General features: G+C 46.7%; 1 protein-coding gene across 1 annotated transcript in view; it reads right to left on the bottom strand.

The window, feature by feature from the left end:
* Positions 1 to 1,377: 1,377 nt before the first annotated feature.
* LOC142767872 (uncharacterized) overlaps positions 1,378 to 23,737 on the bottom strand; it is a 53,493-nt gene continuing 31,133 nt past the window's right edge. Inside the window, exons 2-7 of the mRNA XM_075870121.1 lie at positions 13,923 to 14,178; positions 12,664 to 12,817; positions 10,837 to 10,949; positions 9,187 to 9,325; positions 7,394 to 7,585; positions 1,378 to 3,186 (exon numbers count right to left, since the gene is read on the bottom strand). Of these exons, the coding sequence (XP_075726236.1) occupies positions 2,959 to 3,186; positions 7,394 to 7,585; positions 9,187 to 9,325; positions 10,837 to 10,949; positions 12,664 to 12,817; positions 13,923 to 14,178 (1,082 nt within the window). The 3' untranslated portion in view covers positions 1,378 to 2,958. The remainder of the gene's footprint in view (positions 3,187 to 7,393; positions 7,586 to 9,186; positions 9,326 to 10,836; positions 10,950 to 12,663; positions 12,818 to 13,922; positions 14,179 to 23,737) is intronic.

Genomic DNA, 23,737 nt, shown 5'->3' with positions numbered 1-23,737 from the left:
ATCACGGACACCTACTGGTTTTTGCAGTAGACGACGTCTCGATGTGCTCTACGATGCATTTCCTACTGGAAAGAACCAACATTCACCGGGGTAACGTGCCCAGGCCTTCGTCTTCGACAAGTGAACTTCACAACTCCGCACAACATAGCAGTTATGAACAATAAATATCACTGTAGACCGCTTGGTACTCATTTACATGCGCGAGTGGTCAATGTCACGGGTGATTTACTGCAAAACCGAACGATCTCGCTACTTCGCCCACTCATCATCATTCGCTTCGTGGATATGTTGCAATTTTTTCATAACGTATTTACACAGGCTAGTTTTAAGAAACAAAGGAAAAACCAATACAGCTACAAATTTTGGCACTAAGAATAGGAACCCACCATCTACAGCTGCGATTCGGACCCGGACTTACTTTAGTCATAAGCGGGCATGCTACCCCTGTGCCACTTGGCGGAGCACTTTGGCGACACACTGCAGACTACCGAGCACAGTGGCACAATAGGATCGACCCTGTTTGGTTTTTCACTTTTCGAAGCTTGTTCGGGGCGCTGATGGAGATTATCATGCTCCTTGGAATATTGGCACCTATCCACTCAGGGAGATTGGCCAAGAGTCTGGCGAATTATACATACTGGGTTTATGATTATTAATATTATGCAAGAGCTCAAATAAGTTAAAATGAACTTATAATGTAAAATTATTTGTCGAGAATTCTAATTTTAGCTTGCACTATTTGGCCTACACTCAACTAATGTCATCAAGATCGCATCTTCCGCTTCGTCGATGATTTTCTTGTCATTTTCGAAGAATAACATAACACTGTAATTATGGGAAGAATTCACTTTCTACTTGGCCGATTCCCTCCAATGGTAATGTGCCATGTGTGGACCACCGGGAGTTGAATTTATTATTTATCACTAAGGAAAACTCATTATATTTTGTACATTTGAGGGATTATCAAAATTTTATCCTGAAGTTCATAACGCTTTATTCCATGGCCACTTAATTCTTGGCCAACCCGCCACAGTGGGTACCGGGTTCGATTCTCTCTGCCGACCGGGAACCCACTGGTTTTTCCAACGGGTACAGCCATCTGGCGCTTGGTTGTTTCTGGCTACTCTTCTCGCAAGGAAAGCCCCATAAAGTTCTTCGCAGACCCCTGTGCGTACCTTAACCCACCACAGCCTTGGTGAAATAGGAGAGCACTCGCCCCTGCTCTGGAAAGCAGATAATTGCTGTCGCCAGGCACCTACTGGTGAAATAAGCACTAGCGCTTTCCTGGCTTGGTGTTCGGCAGAACAAAGATCATAGTCACTTGGGAGGGCGTCCCCTCTGAGGGAAATTTGTGACGTGGAATCGACAGACACTGAATTGAAGTCATGTTTTTTTTATTTAGTGCAAGAAAATTACAAGTGTAAACTTTGCATTAAGTTTTCACAAACTTTTGCCAACAGATGTTTCAAATACTTCTGCGATTTTTCAAAACTAGCCCTTCGCTCCTAATATATTACACTCCCGGGCGGTTTCGAGCGCAAATCGGTAAATGACCTCTCGTTGGCGTAATCACACGTGAAGGTCATGGTGTTGACGATTAGGTTAATCACGTTAACGTAGAATTTTCAGCGTCTGGCTGACAGTTTGGCAAGGCAAATCAGTTGTGGCCGCCAAAGCCGTCGCTTTAACGTAATTTCAGTGATAAGTAACGCAGACCATCGACAGTCACGCACACCCTTTTAAACAGTGTGTGAGGCGCAGAAGTAAGCTATCAAATACCGCACACAGGTAGCTAAGTATGTCTAAACCAAATCAAATAAATCAACTGAAAAATGCGGATGAATTATGACGTCGAACGTTTGTGGGCGTCCGTCAATTCCCAGGACAAGTCGTAGATAAGAGATCTTACCTACTGGGTTCTCCTAGCTAAAGTTGGTATCTATTAAGCGTTATAACAAAACTGCGCAATAACAACTGAAAAGTTAATACTGGGCTACCCTAGCGGAAGATTCGCGTTAAGTCATTCTGGTCCAATCGATAACCATGTGTTGACATGCCTATCGTGTAGTCGTCAAGTCGCATGTCCGCGATGACGGGAGATGTTGCAGAATGATGTACTTGGTCTTCTCAGTAGTGACAGCGGACAGCATGCTGATGTAGAGGTGCGTTGGTTTGCGTAGACTATTGCACTCTGGAGGAGGTGCGTATTGCGTCGTGGCTTGGTTACGCTTCGAAAGAACCCCGTGAACCACATAACACGAGCATGCCATGGCACACTTCACTACAAAAAGGTCACCAAGCGTAACAGTCCGGTCACTGTCATTCGTACTGCTATAAAACCACGTCATTGCGTTCTGCCAGACTTGTTACATGTATTATAACGTCAATCGTTATTCTGATTACCGTTCACTATACACCACGCTACTACTACGCACTGCGACACTTTCCGGTGTCTCTCACGACATTGTAGAAGAAGTAATAGAACCATTATATAGCTTCAATGTGTCTACGAGGTTACCAGGCACAGTAGTTTGCTCATTAAAACGCACAACACCTTTAGCTCATTGCGACTCCTCCAAGACCGCCCCCTATAGCTCTGCGGGACTTCTAAATATGCCCATACTACCAGATTACCGGCCACTATTTTAACCACTGCCTCCTTCACTGCGCCTACTGTAATTCCCACCGTGAACCCATGACAGTGGCTGCCGCATCTCTCACTCATAGCCGCACCTTCGACAGCACGTACCCCCTATCACACTAAGGAAAGTCTAAGAATGTGTACTATATGGGATTGCCCCTCACTGTTCCTATTACTGCGTCCTTCACCGCGGTTACTATTGTGCCCACCAGGATGCATAGGTTGCATCTACAGCAATGCCTACCACTATTTTCGACACTGTGCCCACCGAAAAGAAGTTCACCCAACAACATCCGCGTCGGCCACCACGCGACACGCTACCAGTGTGTGATGCAGTCCTGCACGTCTGGTGCGGTGACGTAGCTCCGATTGAGGAATCCGCGGATGTTCTCGAGGAACTGCGTCCTCTCGTTGGTGCCGTTGATGTTGAAGTGGTCGCACTTCACGCTGCCCCTGAAGCGGGTGTACCTCCAGACGTCGTACTCGACGTCGTACGCGGACACGGTGAAGTTTACGCGCAGGAAGATGCGTTTCGCCGTGCAAATCTGTCGAGAGGGAGGCAAAAAGAAAGAGGGGTCACAGTTTTGTCGCAAGGGCGGAACAATGATTGCGATAGCAAATCATTGGAAAGTTATACAAAGTGAGGCCTACGGGCTATCTCCATCAGGCTGAGACCTCGCGTAACTCTCAGAACGCTAGCCTATGAGAAATATGGTCGCCCTAGAAAGCGCAAATGGTACAAGGGTAGGAGCGCGCCAACTGATGTCTGTGGTGATGACGCACGTGACTGCGCCCTATGGAACAAATTTCGCAATTGCCGAGCTAGCGACGCAGCCTCCCACCGGAACCTTTCATGCTCCTTCGCCCGATGGAGCCAACCGGCGCGCTTCTGCTCGAACAGCGCCCGTCAGCAGCCTCTGCAAGCTTTCGCTCGCACACAGAATATACGACTAAAGGAATGATTATGGATCAGGCTTTATACGGGACATGACGGCGACGACGACGGCAAAAATTCACATCGGGTGTCCATAGATTTCCTGTCCTAATAAAAGAAAAAAGCGGTTGAACAATTCGGAGACTTCAGCCCATAATTCCTCATAGTAATCGCGTTTTTCTTGTCGATTTTGTGCCTCCGGTAGTTTTCTTTTGCTATGTTATCATTTCTGTGCCCTTATAACGCGCGTAATCAGTACAGAAACGTAAGGAAACTATGAGGTAAAGATAAGGTCAGTTAGTGAAAACGGGCCTAATCGTGAGTATGAGCAGCGCTCTGATTTTCAAGCACCTCGTATTTCAATATCAAGTCTTCTTCTTTGTCGCTTTTGTTCCACGCATGGTTAGAATAGACGAGGATGGTTTATCCTTACACCGATTAAATATGCATGCGATATCTTGCTGTACGCAAGTTCCTGTTCGCGAGTACGTCTTTTCTGTACATATTGAGGGAAGCATTCCAGTTAAAACGACTTGTTTGCTTGTTTCACTGCTAAGCTTCTCTCTGTGTATACCGTAGTGAATAGGATAATAAGAATAATTAATAATAATAATGACATTGTTTTATACAAAAGCAGCGGGTGCCTGCTGAGTGCAACCTTCGCTCGGTGAGTTAAGCGTCCGAAAATGCAAGATTAGTTTGAAAGAAAGAGAGAAAGGGGGAGAACGATGTGTTTTTTATAGCCTCCAATATGTGTAACCGTGGATCATAGAGTAGCGTGCCCGGGGAAACCGCAATCATCACGACTAGGCAAATTTGTATACTACACCCTTCATTTTCATGGTCGCTGAACGATCGCAGTGCTTCAGTCCACTATAGTTTGTTTTAGGAAACTCTATGAGTCATATCACGAAGACGATGCAAAACCAGGTGAACTGCCCCCGATCTCGGAGGCAATGCAGAACTTCTTTAGATGCAGAGAGTTTTCGAAGGGTGGCGGGTCAGAATCCGCACATCAACTGAGCAGAAAAATAAGATGCATTTCGCGTTCGAGTGGTACTGTCAATGCATAAGAGACCCCGTCAGTTTTTCCTGTTTATGCAAGCTCTGTAGTGCGTCCTTGTTTATATACATTGCCTCGTCGCCACTGTACTTCTTGCTGCAGTGTATAAGTGTTGGTGTCCCACCTTTACACGCATGCCTGTCAGCGGGTCGAACACAAGCGTACGACCGAGGCGCTTGTCGTATCCGACTCTGACGAAGTAGGTCGGGTCGTACCTCGAAGTGTTGCGAACTGTGAACGACACATTGCAAGCCTGCAGGTAGAAATAGATAGGAAGATATAAAACACTGAGTAGTATTGAAAACTGAGCAAGTGTGTAATGATTAATTTTTCGCACTGTTTACCCCAAACAATGAATCTAAAGCACTCTTCGTTGAGTACGTTATCGCGGCCATATAGTCTGTACGTGACATTGCATTGCTGAGTGACTCAGGGGACGAATTGCAACTCATTATTACGGAGTTAGACAAAGAGAGCATAAAGGTGGGTCTTAAAATTAATCTGCAGAAAACGAAAGTAATGTACAACAACCTCAGAAATGAGCAGCACTTCGAGATAGGTAATAAGGCACTTCATGTCGTAAAAGACTATGTCTACTTAGGGCAGGTAATAACCGCAGAGCCGAACCACAAGATTGAAGTAACTAGAAGAATAAGAATGGGGTGGAGCACATTTGGCAAGCACTCTGAAATTATGACAGGTAGATTGCCACTATCCTTCAAGAGGAAGGTTTATAACAGCTGTATCTTGCCAGTACTTAGCTACGGAGCAGGAACCTGGAGACTTACAAAGATGGTTCAGCTTAAATTGAGGACTACGCAGAGAGCGATGAAAAAAAAATGGCAGGTGTAACCTTAAGAGACAAGAAGAGAGCAGAGTGGATTAGGAAACAAACGGTTTAAAGAATATCATAGTTGAAATTAAAAAAGAGGAAATGTACATGGGCCGGGCATGTAGCGCGTAGACAGGATAACCGCTGGTCATTAAGGGTAGCTAACTGGATTCCCTGAGAAGGTAAGCGAGTTAGGGGGTTGGGTGGGCAGATGAGATTAAGAAGTTTGCGGGTATGAATTGGCAGCCGCAAGCACAGGACTGGGTTACCTGGCGGAACATGGGAGAGGCCTTTGTCCTGCAGTAGACTTAGTCAGGCTGATGATGATGATGAGTCTGTACGTTTACCCCGAACAATGGATATAAAGCACTCTTCATTCATTACGTTATCAGGACCATATAGTCTGTACTTTTTCCGTGCAAATTAATTGAGAATATAGCAGACATATTTAAAACCACGAATGGAAATGAAAGTGGGCAGGGCGTCACGTGAAACTTTCGAAGCCCAGCCATGAATAATTAAGCACGAGCATGCTGGGAATAGAGCACGGCGTATGAAGGTCGAAGGGCGGCGTCCGAGGAGGTTGGCTTGTGGATGCTACGCGCGCCTACTTTTTGAGTTATTGTTTTCTCTAATGAGCCAACCTAAAAAAAAAAAAAACTAGCAGCATGGGAAATGAGCACGAACGCGAGGAGCAAGTGACAGCAAAGCACTCCCAATTTTGCTTTCCTCCATTTTCAAAGCATTTCACGAAGGTGTTATAAAGGCCGTGACACAGACACCCACCAAATCGCGGTTTCTGGCAAAAAATAAGAGAACATGGTTCATATGAGAAAAAAAAGACTAAAAAATTGTTACCGCAAAATGAGCCCCAGGAGTCACCGGCTATAAAAATCCCGCCTCGTGCCGACGACGATTATTTTGTCCTGGCGTTCGTGACGTCATGCGCTTCATGTGTATAGCCGTCGTCTGTCAAGTTTCAGCTGCATTGAATCCTTCATTGTTTCACTGCCAAGCCGAAGAATGTCGAAATAGCTTCATTTTACGTGCAGCTGACAGCGAAAGAAAATCGTTGGCTGAAATGCAGCCAATCGCAAAGGAACTGACTTGCTACGTCACACCCCACGAGTGTATACCAGTGTTGTCAGACACTCGGGGCGCTTGAGTGTTCGTAAAAAGGCTCATTATAAATTATGTGCTTGACCAAAATCGCGAAAAATTTCACCAGCTTGTTTATGAGTACCCTAAAATTAACCCACATTACAAAGATTATGAGGTGAAATTGTGTATCATGGCCCCTGTGAGCCAAATGAGCATGTTTTACCTCCCCCATTCTCTCCCCCCCCACATATACGCGAGTGTCCACATTACCCGGTCCTGTGCCTACCGTGGTGTGCTTTACCTCTCTTAGAAGAATTCAGTCATTTAGTCTTAATGACCCGCGGTTATTTTGGCTTCTCGCTACACGTTCTGCCCACGACCTTTTCTTCTTGGTTTTCACTGTGATGCCCTTAACACGCGTTTCTTTTCTTTATCTGACTCACTGCGTCTTCTTTTCTAGGGCCCTGCAGCGTGCTTGGTCAGTCTGATAGTGAGTATGATGATGACGACGATAAAGTTCGTTTTCCTGTACTATTTATTTTTAAAAAAAGTTTCACGTCGTGAAAACAGACCATCGGAGAGCGAATCTGTAACCGCACGAGTGTATGTGAGTGTAGATCGAGAGAGCTTAATTCTCCTTTTGAGCCTCCAGAGTTAACACATTCTCGAACATCGTCATTATCGTCGTCTCGTTTTGCTTCTTCATTATTTCACTTAACTCTCTGGTCACACGACCTGCGTGACACCGGACAGGCGTATACAGACGGCGCACGCTCGACTTGGGACAGCTCCGCCATTGACACGGCGAGTGTGGGTACTCACTTTGCCGGGGCTGATGTCCGGTATTATTCCACCATCCCTGCACGGGTTGAACAGCCCGAAGTTCCCGATGGCGGCCACGTTGGGGTCCGGATTGCGTGGCCAGTACCAGCGTGCCCGCATGGTGAAGGAGAAGGAGAGAGCGGACAGGATTCCCCTGTCCCATATCATCTGGAGAAGCCTGCCAGAGTCGTTCTGGTAGGCGAGGAAGACACAAGAGACAGAGAGAGCAGACACAATTGACAGGATTTGTTAGGTACGCAAGTCGGAAGTCGTCGCATCGTTCTAAATACGTACTGACGCGTTAGTACGTATTCGATCCTTTTTGGCCGTGATAAAGGAGTACTGTCACGATGTTCTCGACATCGCATTGCTTATAGATATCAATCAAAAAATCTGCAAGCTTGAGAACCGCAGAAAAGATTAACTCCAGCTACACTAAGTGCGGAATCTGCAGAAACAGTGGAGCTGCGGTTCCCATATATGTTTCTTTTCTGATTTTTATGTGATGTCTTGAGATTTTATTCAAGTGTCTTTTATTACACTGTTTCTAGATTAGAGATGCACGAGGAAAAAAAAACTTGCGGGAGGCCCTGACACACCCGGGCCTTCTACAGTGGCTTTATGCCTCATTCACGATCCAGCTCCTTTCCCACATTCCGCTGACCAGATGCCGCGCTGTCCGGAACCACTAAAGTTACGCCATCTGTGTATGTATCCGAGAACCTCAGCGTGACATGCGGCATGGACACTCATTTGCCGTCGGCCTCTTCCCTAGAACAACTCGGCTGATAAAAGATGCCATCTATCACCTCAGAATTCGCCCGACGTGGCGTTTTTGGCGATGGTGCCCCAGTGCTAACCCCAAGGTCGCGGGATAGAATCCCCGCCACGGGAGATGCACTTCGATGTAGTCGAGAATTTTTATCATTTTTTTCTCCAATTCGGTTTCATTTTTGAGTACGCACATGCTGAATAGTTTCGTTGGGTTAAAAGCAACATAAGGAGCTTGACGGGACCCAACAACCAGGCTGTACTATACTAGGGCAGTAACAACGAGCGATCTAGTGCAGTAGTGAGCAAACCAACAAGTAAAATAATCAAAATACTGTATCATAAGAACATATATAATGGGTTACATGTATTTCCAGCAAGAGAACTGCGGGAAAAAAGTGAAAATAAAATAATTACGTGCGCATAAAAACGTTGACAGAAAAGTAACATACAATAAAAACAACGCAATAGCATAAGCAATAAACAGAAATTATATTATAGAATAATAACACCATACTACTGTAGCAATACTAGCCATTTAGAACAAAATATGATGAAAATGTTGTAGAGAAACGTACCTTATATGAATTCAGGAACACTAAAAAAAAAAAAACGAAGCGGTCGCAATATTCGGACACCTGTTCTACGACCTCAATCGCAGCCATATACTTGGTTTTCGGGGCGTAAATCCTGAACATCATAACGGCCTCGGAATTTGCCGAATTACAAATTTCTTTCAGCCAGTTCCGGTTTCGTTTCAAGACGTTAGACTATCGCGGTGTCGTGGCCAATAAAGCGATCACGTGGTAGCAGCGCAATAACGATTGTTGGCGTTTTACGTCCCAATGCCATGATATGATTGCGAATAGCGATGTTCCATTGCCATACAAGTCGCGAGTATACAGACTTTGTATAGAGGAGACCTTTAGGGCAGAATAAAGTATGCTTTGAAAATACGCATAGACGTCCCGATCTGCCCTAAATAAATCGCGCAACTGTAAAGAGAAGAAGCCATCGCCTACCACGGACATGAAGTAGCGATCCGTGACGTTCGCTGGGAATTCGTATACGGAGGTGGGCATTATGCGACACTCCGGCAAAAGGTAATCGTCGATGGAGATGTGGCTTATGGCTATGAATATGTGCGGAGTGAAGAAGTTCCTGCGAAGAAAAACAAAACAACAAGGAGGGTCAGCCTAACTACGTCTTGACGCGTCCGGTGTTCACTTATTATGAGATTTTATTACTCGTTTTCGACGTGTCTGCGAATTCCTGCAGCTCAGGAAGAAAAATGAGGCACTTATAAATCATGCGTGAAATGGCGTTTTGAATTAGGGTAACGTGAGCACACATCACAAGCGCAATCTTTATTGGAGTTACGCTAAGAAGCGTGGATATTAACGCGATAGCGAGAGAGAGCTCGTGTCGCAGAAATTCCGCCGTCGGCGGCATCCCCGTTGGTTGTGAGTGAAAAATCGTCCGTGAGCGAAAAAAGCTCGTTAGAGAGATCGCCGCGGGAGGCCCCTACTTGTCGAAGCGTGTGCGCACGATCACAATGACAAGCCGCGTATTGAAAGAAAAAAGGAGGATAAAGTGATGAAGGTCACGATGCGCGGGTGATGTAGTTTTTTTGCCCCTGCCACCCCTCCCTTCTTCGCTTCCAGCGCTTTCGTCGGGACGAGAAAAGAGAGAATGCAATTGCAGCATGCGACCAACTTTTGTAGCTCCGCGCGCACTGGACGGATTCTCAAAGTTTTTGCGGCATTGAATTCGTGAGGCAATAAGCTCTTTTAGTGAATTCAATTCATGGTTATTTGAAGAAGTGTTTCAGGGCCCCTTTAACGCATTTTGTTCGACAGGTGTCACGACGACTAGCCCACTCTACGATTTGTAGACGCATTTGGGAGGCCTCAAACTACGCCGAAAAAGGCGGGGATAATGCAGCCACCGTCACCAAAAACATACAGGTACTTTTAAAAAGCTCTAAAAATGAACAGATATGTCCATCTGGCGGAAAACATATCATGCCTTTCCAGAGGCGTTGATCGAGCAAGTAGCAAACGCTAGATAATGTGCTGCCATCTGTGAGGTACTGTCAGACTCTTTATGGCCTCTGAGATGGCAAGCGCGCGACGTGTATCTTAGAGGCCGTGCGACTCTTCCTTTAGATCAAAAACCTGTAAGTACCATTCTCGCGCGCGCACGCTGGTACACTCTACTTTGTGCGTTTGTGTGAGTGCTTGCGCGTGCGTGTGTGTGTATGTGACAAAACATATTCATAAGTATGCACTTGGCAGTTGAAGGGCGCTTAGGGGCCGGATTTCGCCATCAGATTCAACTCTTAAAGGCGAGGCTTAAGGTTCCCTCATATTTTATCCGCGTGACCAATTGTGGTCCATAATTTATTAAGTACGTAAATTCCCAAGTTCGCTATAGTTACAAGCTTTAAAATTTTTATTTCTTCACCATAGATATCCCACTTTGGGCACCAGAAAACCGACCCAATACTTACTTCCTTCGGGGCTTGTTCCGCTCGCCCAGCAGAACATTTTTCATTGTTGCTTCCTCCCGCCTGCTCTAGAGGTATAATCAAAATTGGCGCTGCCCCTGCTGTGCTGCTCAACTGAATTAAACACATGTGCAGCCACTTCTGCGGTGACGCCTTGACTTACTGCATCAGGTCCAACAGATCGGGCCAATGACGCTCCGGCAGCGGGATTCCCAGGGCGGTGGAAGGCTGGATGCCCGTGAAGTTTGGCTTCGTGTGCCAGTACGTGTCCAGGTGCTGGGTTGTCGTTCGAAAGCATTTCAACACGCAGCGGCAGCCCGTGCACACTCACGGCACATTCGTGTGGTCGTACATGTGCGAGCGCTCTGACCGTGTTTGAAAGTGGTGGATTAAGCAGCTTTAAGGCTCTACAACGACGAGAACAAGAAGGCGTGCAAGTAGTGTCCTTCCTTCCTAATCATGTAATTGCCCGATTATTTTAGTGGTAGTGCTTACAGTTGGCATTTTATGTACCTTTTTCAGAGCCACGGGGGCGCTCGAAGGCCGCTCGAAAATGACCAGTCGAATGCACCATAATATTGCAGATTTCAGTGGGCAGAACGTTACCTTTCTCGCAATTACGTCGCTTCGTCTTTCGAAACCTCAGTGCCAGTGTATAGTATACCCCAGCATGACTAGAACTTTGTCAACTGTCGAGCAGTGAGGAAGGCGAAAAATTGAAGAGCCTATCGAAAAAATTGGCGCAAGTGTAGCGCTTGGCACGTGTGCTTCTGACCTACTACGGAGAGCTCTAGCTTGTGCCAACGTCATAGTTTAAAGAATATTTTAGAACAACGAACTTTCAGAAAATACCCAGCGGTTTTCTGTGCATTCTGTGCAAAACGTTTTTTCAGTTGAACTATTGCTGAACAAAACTCATCTCTGTTGAACGAAATTGATTTGCGGACCTGGGCTCATTTTTAAGATCAACGAAGCATCGCATTCTGCAGCACTGACGTAGCTAATGCGTACCACCCCCAAATCGCCCATCGCTTGATGGCGGTGCAACATCGCTTGTTTATGCAGCGCCGCAGAGGCAAAGTGGTCGTACGGGAGATGAAAACAAGCCCCGTGTCCATACAAGCAGAGTCACCAAATTTGGAAATTAATAATAACAATTGACCAAGTTTAACGTCCCAAAAGCAAGGTATGTGATAATGAGATATGCACAGATTCGAAAATTGTTTGCAGTGTTTGTCCGAAACAGAAGGAAGAGTGCGATGGAATAGTTGTAGTGGCTAAGGCAGGTTCAAATCCCGTATCTCTAGCCAAGGCTGTAGGAAGTATTAAGAAGCTTCGAGATTTCCTGTCACAGCAACGTGCTATTCTAGAGGAAGTGCGTAGAAGCGTATGCTATATGGACACCTTTGTCTGCTATAGGGCTTTTAAGGGCACCCAGGTCTAAATGAAAATTACAGATCACTTCTCAAAATAATTAGCATTTCACACGTTTGGCTTCATTTCTGCCGTGCCCAATGCTGTTCCTCATTCTGTAGGGAATATTAAGCTCAGTGAACATTCAGTTAAGCGAACTCTTTTCGTGGGTCCCCTGAGGTTCACTAAAATGAGAGCTCCTTGTCAGTTTCTTTCTTTCTTTCTTTCTTTCTTTCTTTCTTTCTTTCTTTCTTTCTTTCTTTCTTTCTTTCTTTCTTTCTTTCTTTCTTTCTTTCTTTCTTTCTTTCTTTCTTTCTTTCTTTTTTTCCATCGCGTGGCGCCAGGTGTTTAGCAATGTCAATAAACTGAGTAAGGTCTACAGTGGGTGAAGCACTTTACTCCATACAAGTTATCTGCAGAAAGTTTGTGGGTGGGGCTGTCAATTCTTCTTAGATTGTCATTGTCTACATCGTGTAAAGCCACGCCTTCTAGTGATCATAGCCGCAGCTTGGGGCTTGAATCCTTAATTGCTGTTTTGGGGGGTTTTCGACCACCGTCACCGCGTCGCGGGACTTACCTTGATGAAGGTTAGCGCGTCGCGAATGTCGTTTTTGGTGATCTGCGGGGGTCTCATGCTCGCGACGCCGTACTGGTAGATCTTCTGATTCCACGTGTAGTCGAGGTTCTGTCGGAACTCGGGCGTCTGGTAGTCTCTCATTAGGTCGCCGTTGCTAGTAAGAGAAACAAGAATAAAAAAAAGACGAAACGAGAGAAACTTTCGACAGGACCGTTCGCAGCAGCTATGGTGCAACTCGAAGTAACGTTTCGTTTCTATCAAGTGAATCTCATTGCCATGGCGTGTGGCTCATACGTTTGCACGAGTTGTGATCACGCGTGGAGACGACAGTGGAACAGAACCAGCGCGAATGAGGGATCACAAGAAAAATGAAGACGCAAACAACAGCGCTGACGTAACACAAAGGCTTATGCGTCAACGGCGCGCGATATATACTTACGCAGTGCAACTTGTAGGACAGAAAAAACAACAATTTTCTTTCGTATTGAGAAGCATATATGACATCACCAGAACCAGAATATCTCTGTCTCTTCCCACTCTGAGTACTTGTTCTCTCAGACATCACTTTTCAAAGGAACGAAGCCGAGGTCGACGAAGATCAAACAAGAATTGAGAGAGTGCGCACCGCTTTAAGATGGTAAAAGTTTTTGTTGGTGCGTCACGGACCAACAGTTGGCTTTAAACAGCTGTGTTGTTTGAAAGAAACTCACAGCTGCATCGCGACGAGAAGGCCATGAAGTTTATATTGACAAATCCCAATGTTGGATTAATCGAGCCTATAGCAGCTTACTCACTTGGGATACGACCTGGTGTAACTCCACAAAATGCCGGCTTAAGGCAACACGGTCGCTCTCGTGGGCGAAACGGTCTTCGCACTCTCTGCAGCTTCGACGCCCAGCAAGAAAAGGGAGCACGGCACGTACAAGGGTATGAGCCGTTTTCTGATCTCCGTCAAGATAGCGTGCGCCACAGGGCCCGTTTTTATCGAAGCTCGCCTTTTTTTTCACCGGCACCTGCCATCGGCATCTCTTCATACCCCTTCGAACGATGGAGCCAGACGGCTCGTTTCATGCCTGCTTGGCCTTCGCAGTGTCTTACTAGCACACAGTACATACTACATGCGGGACGATGTTATCAATTTGGAATTCACACGTAACATGACCGCTGCGATAAGGACGTGCCCCGATTGTCCTGATAATTACCATGGAAACAAGGGGTCATACAGCAAGAGGGAAAAAAAAAACGTTACGTATGCTTACTCTAGAGCGAAGGAGACGCCAAGCAAGGTATCGAGAAACAAGAACTGGCGCTGCGCGAAGTGGCCAAAGTCGATGTCGAACGGAACGGGCCCTGGCGTCGGGGTCCTGTTGACGAACGGGTGCTGACCTTTCTTGTAGACCGACTCGTAGAAGATGAACGTGCAGATGCCGTCGGGAGGCAGGTCTGCCGCGAATTCCACATATGCCTCGCTGCTGGTGGTGCACAGCAGCGGGTATTGGAGCTTTTTTGGCCTCTCTGCGATGCAGGTTGAAGAAGGGCGGCAGCTTAAAGGGTTCATGAATCAACTTTGCAGAGCATGACGTACAAGTACATCTCGTAACAAACAGTCGCTGATGTTTGTTACGATAACTCCCTGTATTTTTTTCTTTTACCCTAACCCCCGTACTCGCAGACGCTCCTTCTCTCAAGGATTCTCCTCGAAGTGAAAAAGTCGATGGGAGCGCCGTCTCTTGGAAGAACAAGTTACTGCATATCTGCAATATGAAGCAGCGATTATTGAGCAGCGCCGCGTCAATTTCAGTCGAGTAGTGGCGCAGTGCTCAACTCAGTCAAGTGAAGGATGGAATTCGAGTCGAGGAGCGTTTACGAATACGGGGATAAGTATACCGACAACTGCCTCTCCTACCAGCCCTACCTAACGCTCAGTCAGCGTCTGCCGCCATTTTTTTCCCGCCGCCATTTTCTACCCAACTGGAAAGAATCGCAAAACCACGTACGCCTAAGCGCATTAGCCCCGTATCTTTCAGTGGACAATATGGTGACGCGACGCGCCTTTCTCACCCGGTCAGCGCCACGTCGTTAGTCAGCGGGGGACGAGTTTCACCAGGTGCTGGAAAAGTGCTTAGAAGCAACCTGGCTACCGAAAACGAGCGTTAGCCAATCAGAATCGTCGGTGGCGCTTCAATATTTCATAGGCATTTTACTGCGAACAGCTTAGCCGAATCTTGCAGTCGTGGTCAGAAAGAAGACTTTATAAGTGGAGCATCGAGTTACCATTTCATTAAGCGCACTCTCTTCACACTGCATGGTTTCTGACCTCATTCTCTTCAGTGGTTGCGGTTCTTATTATTGAATGTCCTAAAACAAATAGCTTGCCGTAGGACAGTATGCGACATCAATCGAGAGCGGCATTTGGATCAGACGCGTTTACCGCCTCTGTCGGGGTGCCGTGGTGTGCCGGTACCGCACTCCGTAGTCTGTTAAGATTACATTGTATACGAATGCAGGAAGGGATGTATTAAGGGCTCCTTTTTTTCGTTTGACACAACCTTATTGAAAATCACCAGATAATTATACAACGGAAGCAACAGGGGACATTAACCGTACGGACTTTGTGTAGTTATCGTGATAGATAAGAAGACCGGAAGGCAGAGATAAAATTAAGCGGAGGTACCGAACCTGAAACTTTCAGAAGAATCCAATGATTGCAGCTTCTGTTACTGCCGCTGGCAAGTGCGACACTAGACAAGGGTATGGTAGAGGGTACGGCGGCAGCGAGAAGAGCTCGAAGCAATAGAAAGCTTACGCGAAGGACAAGTACGTAGACCTATGGAGGCGGAAATGTTGCAGGCCAGTGTGCTCAGATTTGGGTTCACGTTAAAGAACCCCAGATGGTAAAAATTTTCGGAGCCCTCCACTACAGTGTTTCTAATAATCATATGGTGGTTTTGGACGTTAAACCCCACATATCAATCAATTAATCAAGTACGTAGATCTATGGGAAGCGCGATCGCTTGATTTCGGCTTGAGTTTCTGTCTCTTAAGTTTGGGCGAGTGTGTCGTGTCTGAAGGCTGTTCTCCGACTATACTCGGCGTCAACTTTTCTTGGCATTGAAGTGTAGACTATAAAGCCAAGTCGCGTGCATCGTACCACCACCCGTATTTTCCGACGTGAAATATAAAAGTTCCTCCTTTGTTTCCTACTGCCTACTTGAAGCTACTTGAGACAGGACGCAACTCACACCAGTAAGATATTCGTATTTTATTTAATTTAGTTGTTGTGACTTGGCGTTCTTGGACGCGCGAGAAAGTCCCGCCTTTTTACGTGTATACCTCAAATACTAAGCGGCGTCTGCGTCTGCACGAAACGCTGATGCTGCGCCCCTGTCATATTTCACAGCGTTACGAGAAGCGTGTCAAAAGAAAAACATACTACTTCGTGTAGCGCCATCTGCGGAAGCTTCACCTACCTATAGCTTTCCCTTCAGTGGCAGCAAAAGTTGTCGCCGAGTATAGAACGTATATCTGCTCTGAGAAGCGGCATGGCAACAATCTTCTCAACTACCCAGCTGGAGCCAAAGCAACATCCTAGAAGCAACATCAAAGTTCTCAGTGTAAAATTTTCAGACAACGAACACAAGAGACGAGGAACAGCGCTCGTCCTCGTCTCTTGTGTTCAATGTCTGAAATTTCTGTGCTGAGAAGTTTAATAATGGATTACCAACGAGCCCAATCCCACACTTTACTCTATAGAAGCAACAATGAGATTGTACTCTAATGGTCCACCTTCGCTCTTTGATGCCTTGCGCTACTTTAAAGCTTCGCCTTTTTTTTTCATATACAAGGGTGTGTCAAGAACTATCGGGATTGTTCCACGGCATTACCCGTCAGACAGCGCAGAGACGAAGTACTGACAACTGCACGCGTGCTATTAACATGTCAGAGAGGCTCACTTGTTGTTGAACTTGTCGATGTCGTAGTGGTGGTGGTAGTCGTAGTGGTAGTGGTAGTAGTCGTAGTCGTAGTAGTTGTGGTAGTTGTTGTAGTCGTGGTCGTCGTGGTTGTTGTAGTGGTCATAGTGGTTGTGGTTGTAGAGGTTGTTGTAGTGGTCGTCGTGGTAGTCGTAGTCATGATGGTGGTCGTAGTGGTAGTCGTTGTTGTCGTGGTGGTGGTGGTAGTCGTTGTGGTGGTTGTTGTAGTGGTAGTAGTAGTGGTGGTAGTAGTTGTCGTAGTCGTAGTCGTCGTGGTCGTGGTGGTGGTGGATATGGTCGTCGTCGTTGTTTTAGCAGTCGTTGTGGTCGTCGTGGTCGTCGTAGTGGTAGTAGTGGTCGTTGTCGTCGTTGTCGTCGTCGTCGTCGTCGGGCGTTTTACAGTGATCAGCACTCGTCGCACTACCGGATCTGCTCGTGTGTCCCAAAAGAACAACAACAATAACAAAGAAATAAGAGGCGATGGTCAAGATTACAAATTTCATAAAGTAAGCAGTAGACTTACAAACGTAGTTGGACTACTGCAGATTCAACGCCGCAATCTTATTACGTGTTTTGAGTCGGCTTACGCATGGCTATAGTGGTCTCACCACAGCTTACAGTGTACGTTATGTAGCTGTGAAAGTAATCTTGAGGAAACGCAATGATAGTATACATGGCGTTGTAAAATTGCTGTAGGCCCGTGTCAGGCGAGCTTTTTCTTTTCCGCCATTGTTTAGATGCTCATCAAGAATCGTCCAACTAGCCTGGGCATCTATGTAAACGTGCAAGACAGTAGAATGACAGTACATCATTCTATTGAAAACTGTGCTAATTGACGCGTCTTACGTGAAATAAAATGTTGCGAGACTAGAGCAGTGGTGTAAATCCAGATAAAAAAAGCCACAAGTGGGACACTTCTTGTCTTGACGGCCATTCTGATTTTATAACTATGGGTTTGATTTTGAATTGCGTAAAAATAAAAGTCCTGCTTTGAAATAAAATGAATAGTGAGCATGAGCCTCGGTACCACGCCAGGGAGCTTAATCAAACAACAATGAGCAGTGAATAGAAGAAACGTACGATGGCAAAGTGAAGTTTCGAAGTTAAGCTCCTGAAGGACATCTGGCATATTTCTAGTGATTATGTCATTCGGCTTTAACAATCAAGTGCAAGTGCTAGCGCATTAAGGTACAGCTGTTGTTTAACCACGGCTCCAATCAGCGTAGTGTATACTTATTAGGGTTAGCATGTAGTCACTTGTGCTGTACAGCCTAGTGTGCTGCATAACTGTCAAGCGATTCAAATGTGACGTTCGAAAGCAAGATCCCAAGAGGGGACATCTGCAAGGGGTGTTCCCCCCAGCTCAGCCACAAGGAAGTCAGTCAGGACCCCCTCCGCTAATGATTTCCGCCAATGAATTAGAGCACCATGGGAGGGCACACATTGCTCAGCAGTGCATTGTCGTTTACGCTTCATTTACTGTACTCGTGCCCGCCACCAAGTAGTAGTAGTAGTAGTAGTAGTAGAAACCAAGTAATCATAGAGAATGATACACCGTATTGCCAATACCAAGCAACATAGACCCCACTCCCGCCACCAATGATACTGTGTACCTGAACACAAGGTGCATTCGCTAAATATGTCGCAAAGTTGGGAAATCGGTGAAAAAAGTATACCTTCCTCTCCTCCCCTCCCCCACCACCCTCTCCCTTCACCGTTCATGGTGCAGTCGTTGTCGACGCTTCGGCGCACCCATTCGCTTCCCTCTCCCGCGACCGCGGGCGAGGCCGCATACGCACTTCAGCCGCTTATCAGCGATCGCTATAGATGGCATTTGTCAAGTTAGAGGCCGCCTAAAGAGAGTCACGTATACGTCTCTTCGCCGGGCTGTCTACAGCCGCGATAATAGACAGTACGTAGGAGCACGCCACCTATAGGCCGCTCGTTATCCGACACCCGACTGAGAGTGTAGCCTCCGACATTTCTCGCCTACAGTTTGTAAGGTTACGATTGCGAAACACCGAGGCTATGCTTGAGCAAGGGACTGTGCGACGTACGTACCGGGTGGGCGGATGAGAAGCAGAAGCGCGAGGAGGATCATGTATGTGACCAGTAGGGCCGCACAGAGAAGGTAGCGTCTGCGCTTCCTTTCCGTCCTCCTGGAAGGTTGTGATGATCAAGGTGGTAATACGGGTTGTGATAAGCAATACTTGCTTCTGAAACGCGAAAATTGACGACACAGGCACAAGTGAGGACTGTCACACCTTCGGGCACTTTCTTGTGTGTATGTGCAGGACTCTTTACTGAAAGCTTCCTGGGCGCCGTCATTGTCCTCTCTGGACTGTTGTGAACACGCCTTAACCAGAAAACACGCACTTCTGGAGCTGTGACGTCGGATTTTCTGTCTCCGTGCAATAGCCCAGAAAGGGGGTAAGCCTCCTTTCAGTTATAAAGGTATATAAATGGTGTGTTTTATGTCCTGCACCCACGATACGATTATAAGAGACGCTGTTGTAGAGAGATTCTAAAACTTCTACCGCCTGAAGTTCTTTAACACGTACCTAAATCTAAGCACACGGTCCTCTGGGAATTCGCCTTCTTCGAAATTCAGCCACCGCGGCTGGGATTCGATACAGCGACCTCCGGGTCAGCCACAACCACTTGACAACCGCGGCGGGTCCCCTAAAGAGTTGTCAGCTCCACTGGCTAATGGGGCCTCTGCGGCCTGTGCAGAAGTCGACTAAATGGTGAAATTTTACGCATTCTTGAACAGGAAGTCCTTACGAGCGCGCAGTCATCGGTCGCTTCCGTGGGTAGATTGCGATTAAAATTGATGCGTAGAACTTTGTAAGCTTGTGGCGTAGTCTCCTCATATCTGGTGAGACTGTCTGATCCATAGGCGCATGCAATTCACCATTGACGGAGGGGGGACAACTTTCGCCGCAGTGCCCCCTCACTTCCTCCCAGGCAGGTTAGTTGTGTCCTAAAGAAAGCAAGCTTCGAAATGATGCAAAAATTAAACGCAGAAAATAGAGCGATGACACGCTTTTCATGAGGGTTACTTTTGATTCCCCGGAGTATGTCCAAGTGTGTAAGCAGTGAGTTCCCGCAATTCGACGTCAGAAGACTTCATCTGCTGTTATGGCCAAAAACCGTGAGTCCATGATTGGGACATTGAGTAATGATGAGAAAGGCGTGACTGAGTGAATGTATGGGATCGACTTAATAAACCTATAAATATTACGAGGTGGCGAGTGGTTTTTTTTTCAGGTGCGAAGAGTCGGCCCCCGGGTCCAAGCATGTCAGTGTGAATCGTCCGCCGTCTGGTGCTGCTGCTGTCGTGATGGTTGATTTGCTTAAACGCGAGAAAGAGTTCGCTCTCCCTCGCCCCGACTTTAGCGCTCGCCGCGTGGCGAGAAAGAGCGATTACCGCGCGTTCATTATGGCAACGTTCTCTTGTCCGCGAGAGACAATGCGCTGCACAACCGTTTGCCCACCACCCCGTATTTATAGGCGCTGGATGTCGACCTGCAATGTAGTGCCTGTAGGAGATTACCCTTGTGCTTAGTTGAAGAAATAACGATTCGCAGTGTGCGCATTAAGTAAAAGCACACTGCAACCTTCACCCACACCTCCACCGAGTTTCACGTAATGTATAGAGGAGCTGAAAGCCCTTCCCTATATATGTACCTCTTATTACGTTTCATGCGTCATTTTTGTTTAAACAGAGCGTTGAGTGTGCTGTAAAAGTTAGTTGGACCTCGTCTTGTGTGTGTTGCTTTCGTGCGTCATTTGTGCGTGAGCAGTGCGCTGCACGTTTCGATCTGCTTACCGTTCTCAGCGTTACATTCCAAGATGTTGCTATCGCATTCATTGCTTTGCCCTAGCGACGTAACCGTGACTTTTCTTTAAATCTTTGGTCATGTTACAGCATGAGAATAAAGAATAAAAGGCTAATGCACACACACAACGTGCTCTCCCACCGCGAGTGTGGCTTAGTCTCTTTCTCGTTTTTGTCTGGCTGTAACATGACCGACCAGTACTAAGTAGCCCAATTTACTGTATTCCATTATTCGCAGGAAGCTTTCTCAAAGGATGGGGTGGGGGTGGGATCAATATTATTAATTGAAAAGAAAAAAGACGAAGAAGATGACTTTAGCCCTCGAGTCATTATAGGCAAATGCATAACGAATCACGTGTCTTTTCTCTGTCACCAACAGAGCTCGAATAAACGAATTTCTATAGATAAATGAGTTCGCAACATGACGTGAAGGGGGCCTCGGGAACCGCCATAGTTGCTCTTCCGAGCTCTATAGCTCTGTCAAGGAAAATTCCTCCCGTGTACTTAGATTTAGGTGCACGTTAAATGTCCGTGCACATGGTCAAATTTTCCGAATCCCTTCACTATATGGCATCTCTGATAATCACATCGTACTTTTGGGACGTTCAACGCCAGATATCAATGTTATTAAAGGAAATTCCCACAGATCTTGAAGGCCGTGTTTTCGCCCAAAGACGATGGTACCGCTCGCAGCAGACGGACCTCGCAGCTGCTATGTTGGAAATGACTTAAAGTAAACTGACCTCCTGAGCGCTGCCTGCTCGCGTGTCACCCTGTAGAGGACCGGTATGGTGGTTATCAGACGCCGTATGTCTCCGTCTACATCGTCCACTTCTGGAGGTTGGCTGCCGAGGGTGGCCGTGATCACGGCTTCCACCGTTGTCACAGCGCTTGTCCCGGATGTCGTTTGCGTCTCCGCGGCGCTTCCGTCCTGCCGATCATGAGGTCATCGTCATCGTCAGCACCGTTGATATCAACGTCAGTCGATTCTGCTTCAGTATGTACATATATATGTGGTTAAACCTCGTCATACCAAGCATTGATACAGCGAAGTATCAGTTATAGCGAACGCAGTACGAATTCAGATTTACAATATGTTTCTTGTCTGTGGTATATATAGTTTTCATATGAAAGCCGAAAACTCAAGGACCACCGCAATATTGGTCGTGACAAAAAAACACGTAGTTGGAGCAATGTCTTGTCTTTAAACAGTCGCAGAAATTTTGAAAAATTGACTGTTTCGCCGCAAGAGCGAAGGAGTGAATACGATGATGCCACATTCCTTTCTCAAGTTTTCTTATCGCCGAATTTCACGTGTAAGTGCTGTCTCGCACAAACCGCGTCGATTGACTGAGAACGACGGAGATAATCTAGAATCATCCGGTGCGATTACGCTCACGTGAACATCACAGATTCTTCCGGAACTTACAAGAACGCTGGAATATTCGACGGCACATCCATAAATGCCGACGCTCATCACCACTTGTCAGTTTTTTGACGACCGACGCTAAGTTCGGCAATATTAGTGGACTGCACGCATTGCTTGCTGTAGCTTGAGTTTCTATTTTCCAGCCACAAGTTTGGCCAAACAAAGAGTTCCATTTTGGACACGCCGTCTCTGCCTTCGCAGACGTCGCGACCACTTGGCAATGGCGACAAATTGAAATGTTGCACGAATCTAAAGTAACGGCTGATCTCTTTTGAATCAGGCGTGCTTGACTCGACCGAAAAAAAACGAGCGGTAGTTCGAAGTTTCTGGTCGAATGATGCAGCCTTGCATTACATGTATATTTTTTTTCAAAAGAAACTGACAGGTTTTATGCTTCTTCTAAAGTACCGTAAAAACGGTAGCGTTGCGTACGACAACAGAGACCTTAAGCTCCCCGTTACAGTAAACAAGAGGGCAGCAAAAAAACTTCCTGTAAATTTTAATATTGAATAAAAAAGGTAGAATATATTTGTCCTTGATAGACAGTGTGACGTTGCTTACCGGGAAACGCTTGGACGCTGCTGAAAAAAAAGGTAGCCATTTTTTTTGGAAAACACAACGAAAGGGTCGCTCTAAGGAGAGTGTATTGGCCGAGTGTGTTGCATAGGTCGGCCCTTATAAGCAAGAACACACTTGGGACTTTTTGGACGCACGTGCAAGGGGAGATATACCGTTGCTGATAAACGCTTGATACATTACGAATGATCACTTACGTCCGTCTTGATCGCCATCGCTGTCACTGGCCTCGCCTATGAAAAAACAAAAAAAAGATCATTAACATTGCTGGCCATGCAGTATGTTGAAAGTATAGCCTCGCCACAAGGAAGGGGGGGGGCAGCCACATGAGGGACAGGGGGAAAGGTGCTATGCTTTAGCCAATGCCACCTAGAAAAATAGTGCAGGCCTGTTCACTGCTTCGGGCACGGCCTCTGACGTCACTCAGTTCCGGACTTCGTCTCCAGGCGAGTAGACGTGCGCGTGCTTGCTCCCACCGTTCGAGAGAGCAGGATTGCTAAGCCTGACGAAGCCTGTCGTGGTGTGCTCTTTCGGCGACTGCATGAAGATGGACCGCGTTTTTCTGCGTCTGTAAAGTGCTGTGTGGTGATACGATGTGCTTCGTTCGTTGAATGTTCGTGCAGTGCAACCCTGCAAGCTCTCACTAAGGTGCACTGCTCGGAGCCCAACTGTCGCCTCCATTGACAACGCATCGGAGGTCCGAGTGTTTTCGTTCCCCTGTGACTACGAGAAAGTGAATTAACGCGTGCCGTTCATCGGGATGACAGTGGCATACGTTCTGTGTGGGATTCAGAGGTACGATTTTCATTTGTTTTAAAAGCACCACCTCTAACACGTTCGGTTCTGTAAAGTGATGTCATGTGTACGTCTCACTTGTTAGCATGAGCGTACACTTTTAGCTGAGATAGTTACTGGTGCTCAATCCGCGATAACGTTGCGTCCCGAGACAAGGCTGGAAACTGCATAGATTTTGCGTTTTACTTAAGGTGTAGGCTAGACGTCCCTCGTCGTCCATAACAGCCACCTCTAGTACTCGTAGTGCTCACTAGATGGCACTGCGGCGCTCGCTCCATCCATCGTAGCCTCCCCTAGTACTCGGAGTGCTCACTAGATGGTGCTGCGGCGCTGCCTCCTCTTTAGAGGTAAATGGACTGGGCTTAGGAGCAGCTATGGCGTAGTGGTTATAGCATCCGCCTCGCATGCAAAAGGTCCGTGGTTCAAAGCCCGGTGCCGCGCAGTTCCCAACCAGATAAAAAA

This window comes from Rhipicephalus microplus, chromosome 7, assembly GCF_043290135.1.
Source record: "Rhipicephalus microplus isolate Deutch F79 chromosome 7, USDA_Rmic, whole genome shotgun sequence".
NCBI classification, from domain to species: domain Eukaryota; kingdom Metazoa; phylum Arthropoda; class Arachnida; order Ixodida; family Ixodidae; genus Rhipicephalus; species Rhipicephalus microplus.
The sequence above is the reverse complement of the archived record's forward strand: the minus strand, read 5'-3'. Positions and strand labels throughout refer to the sequence as shown.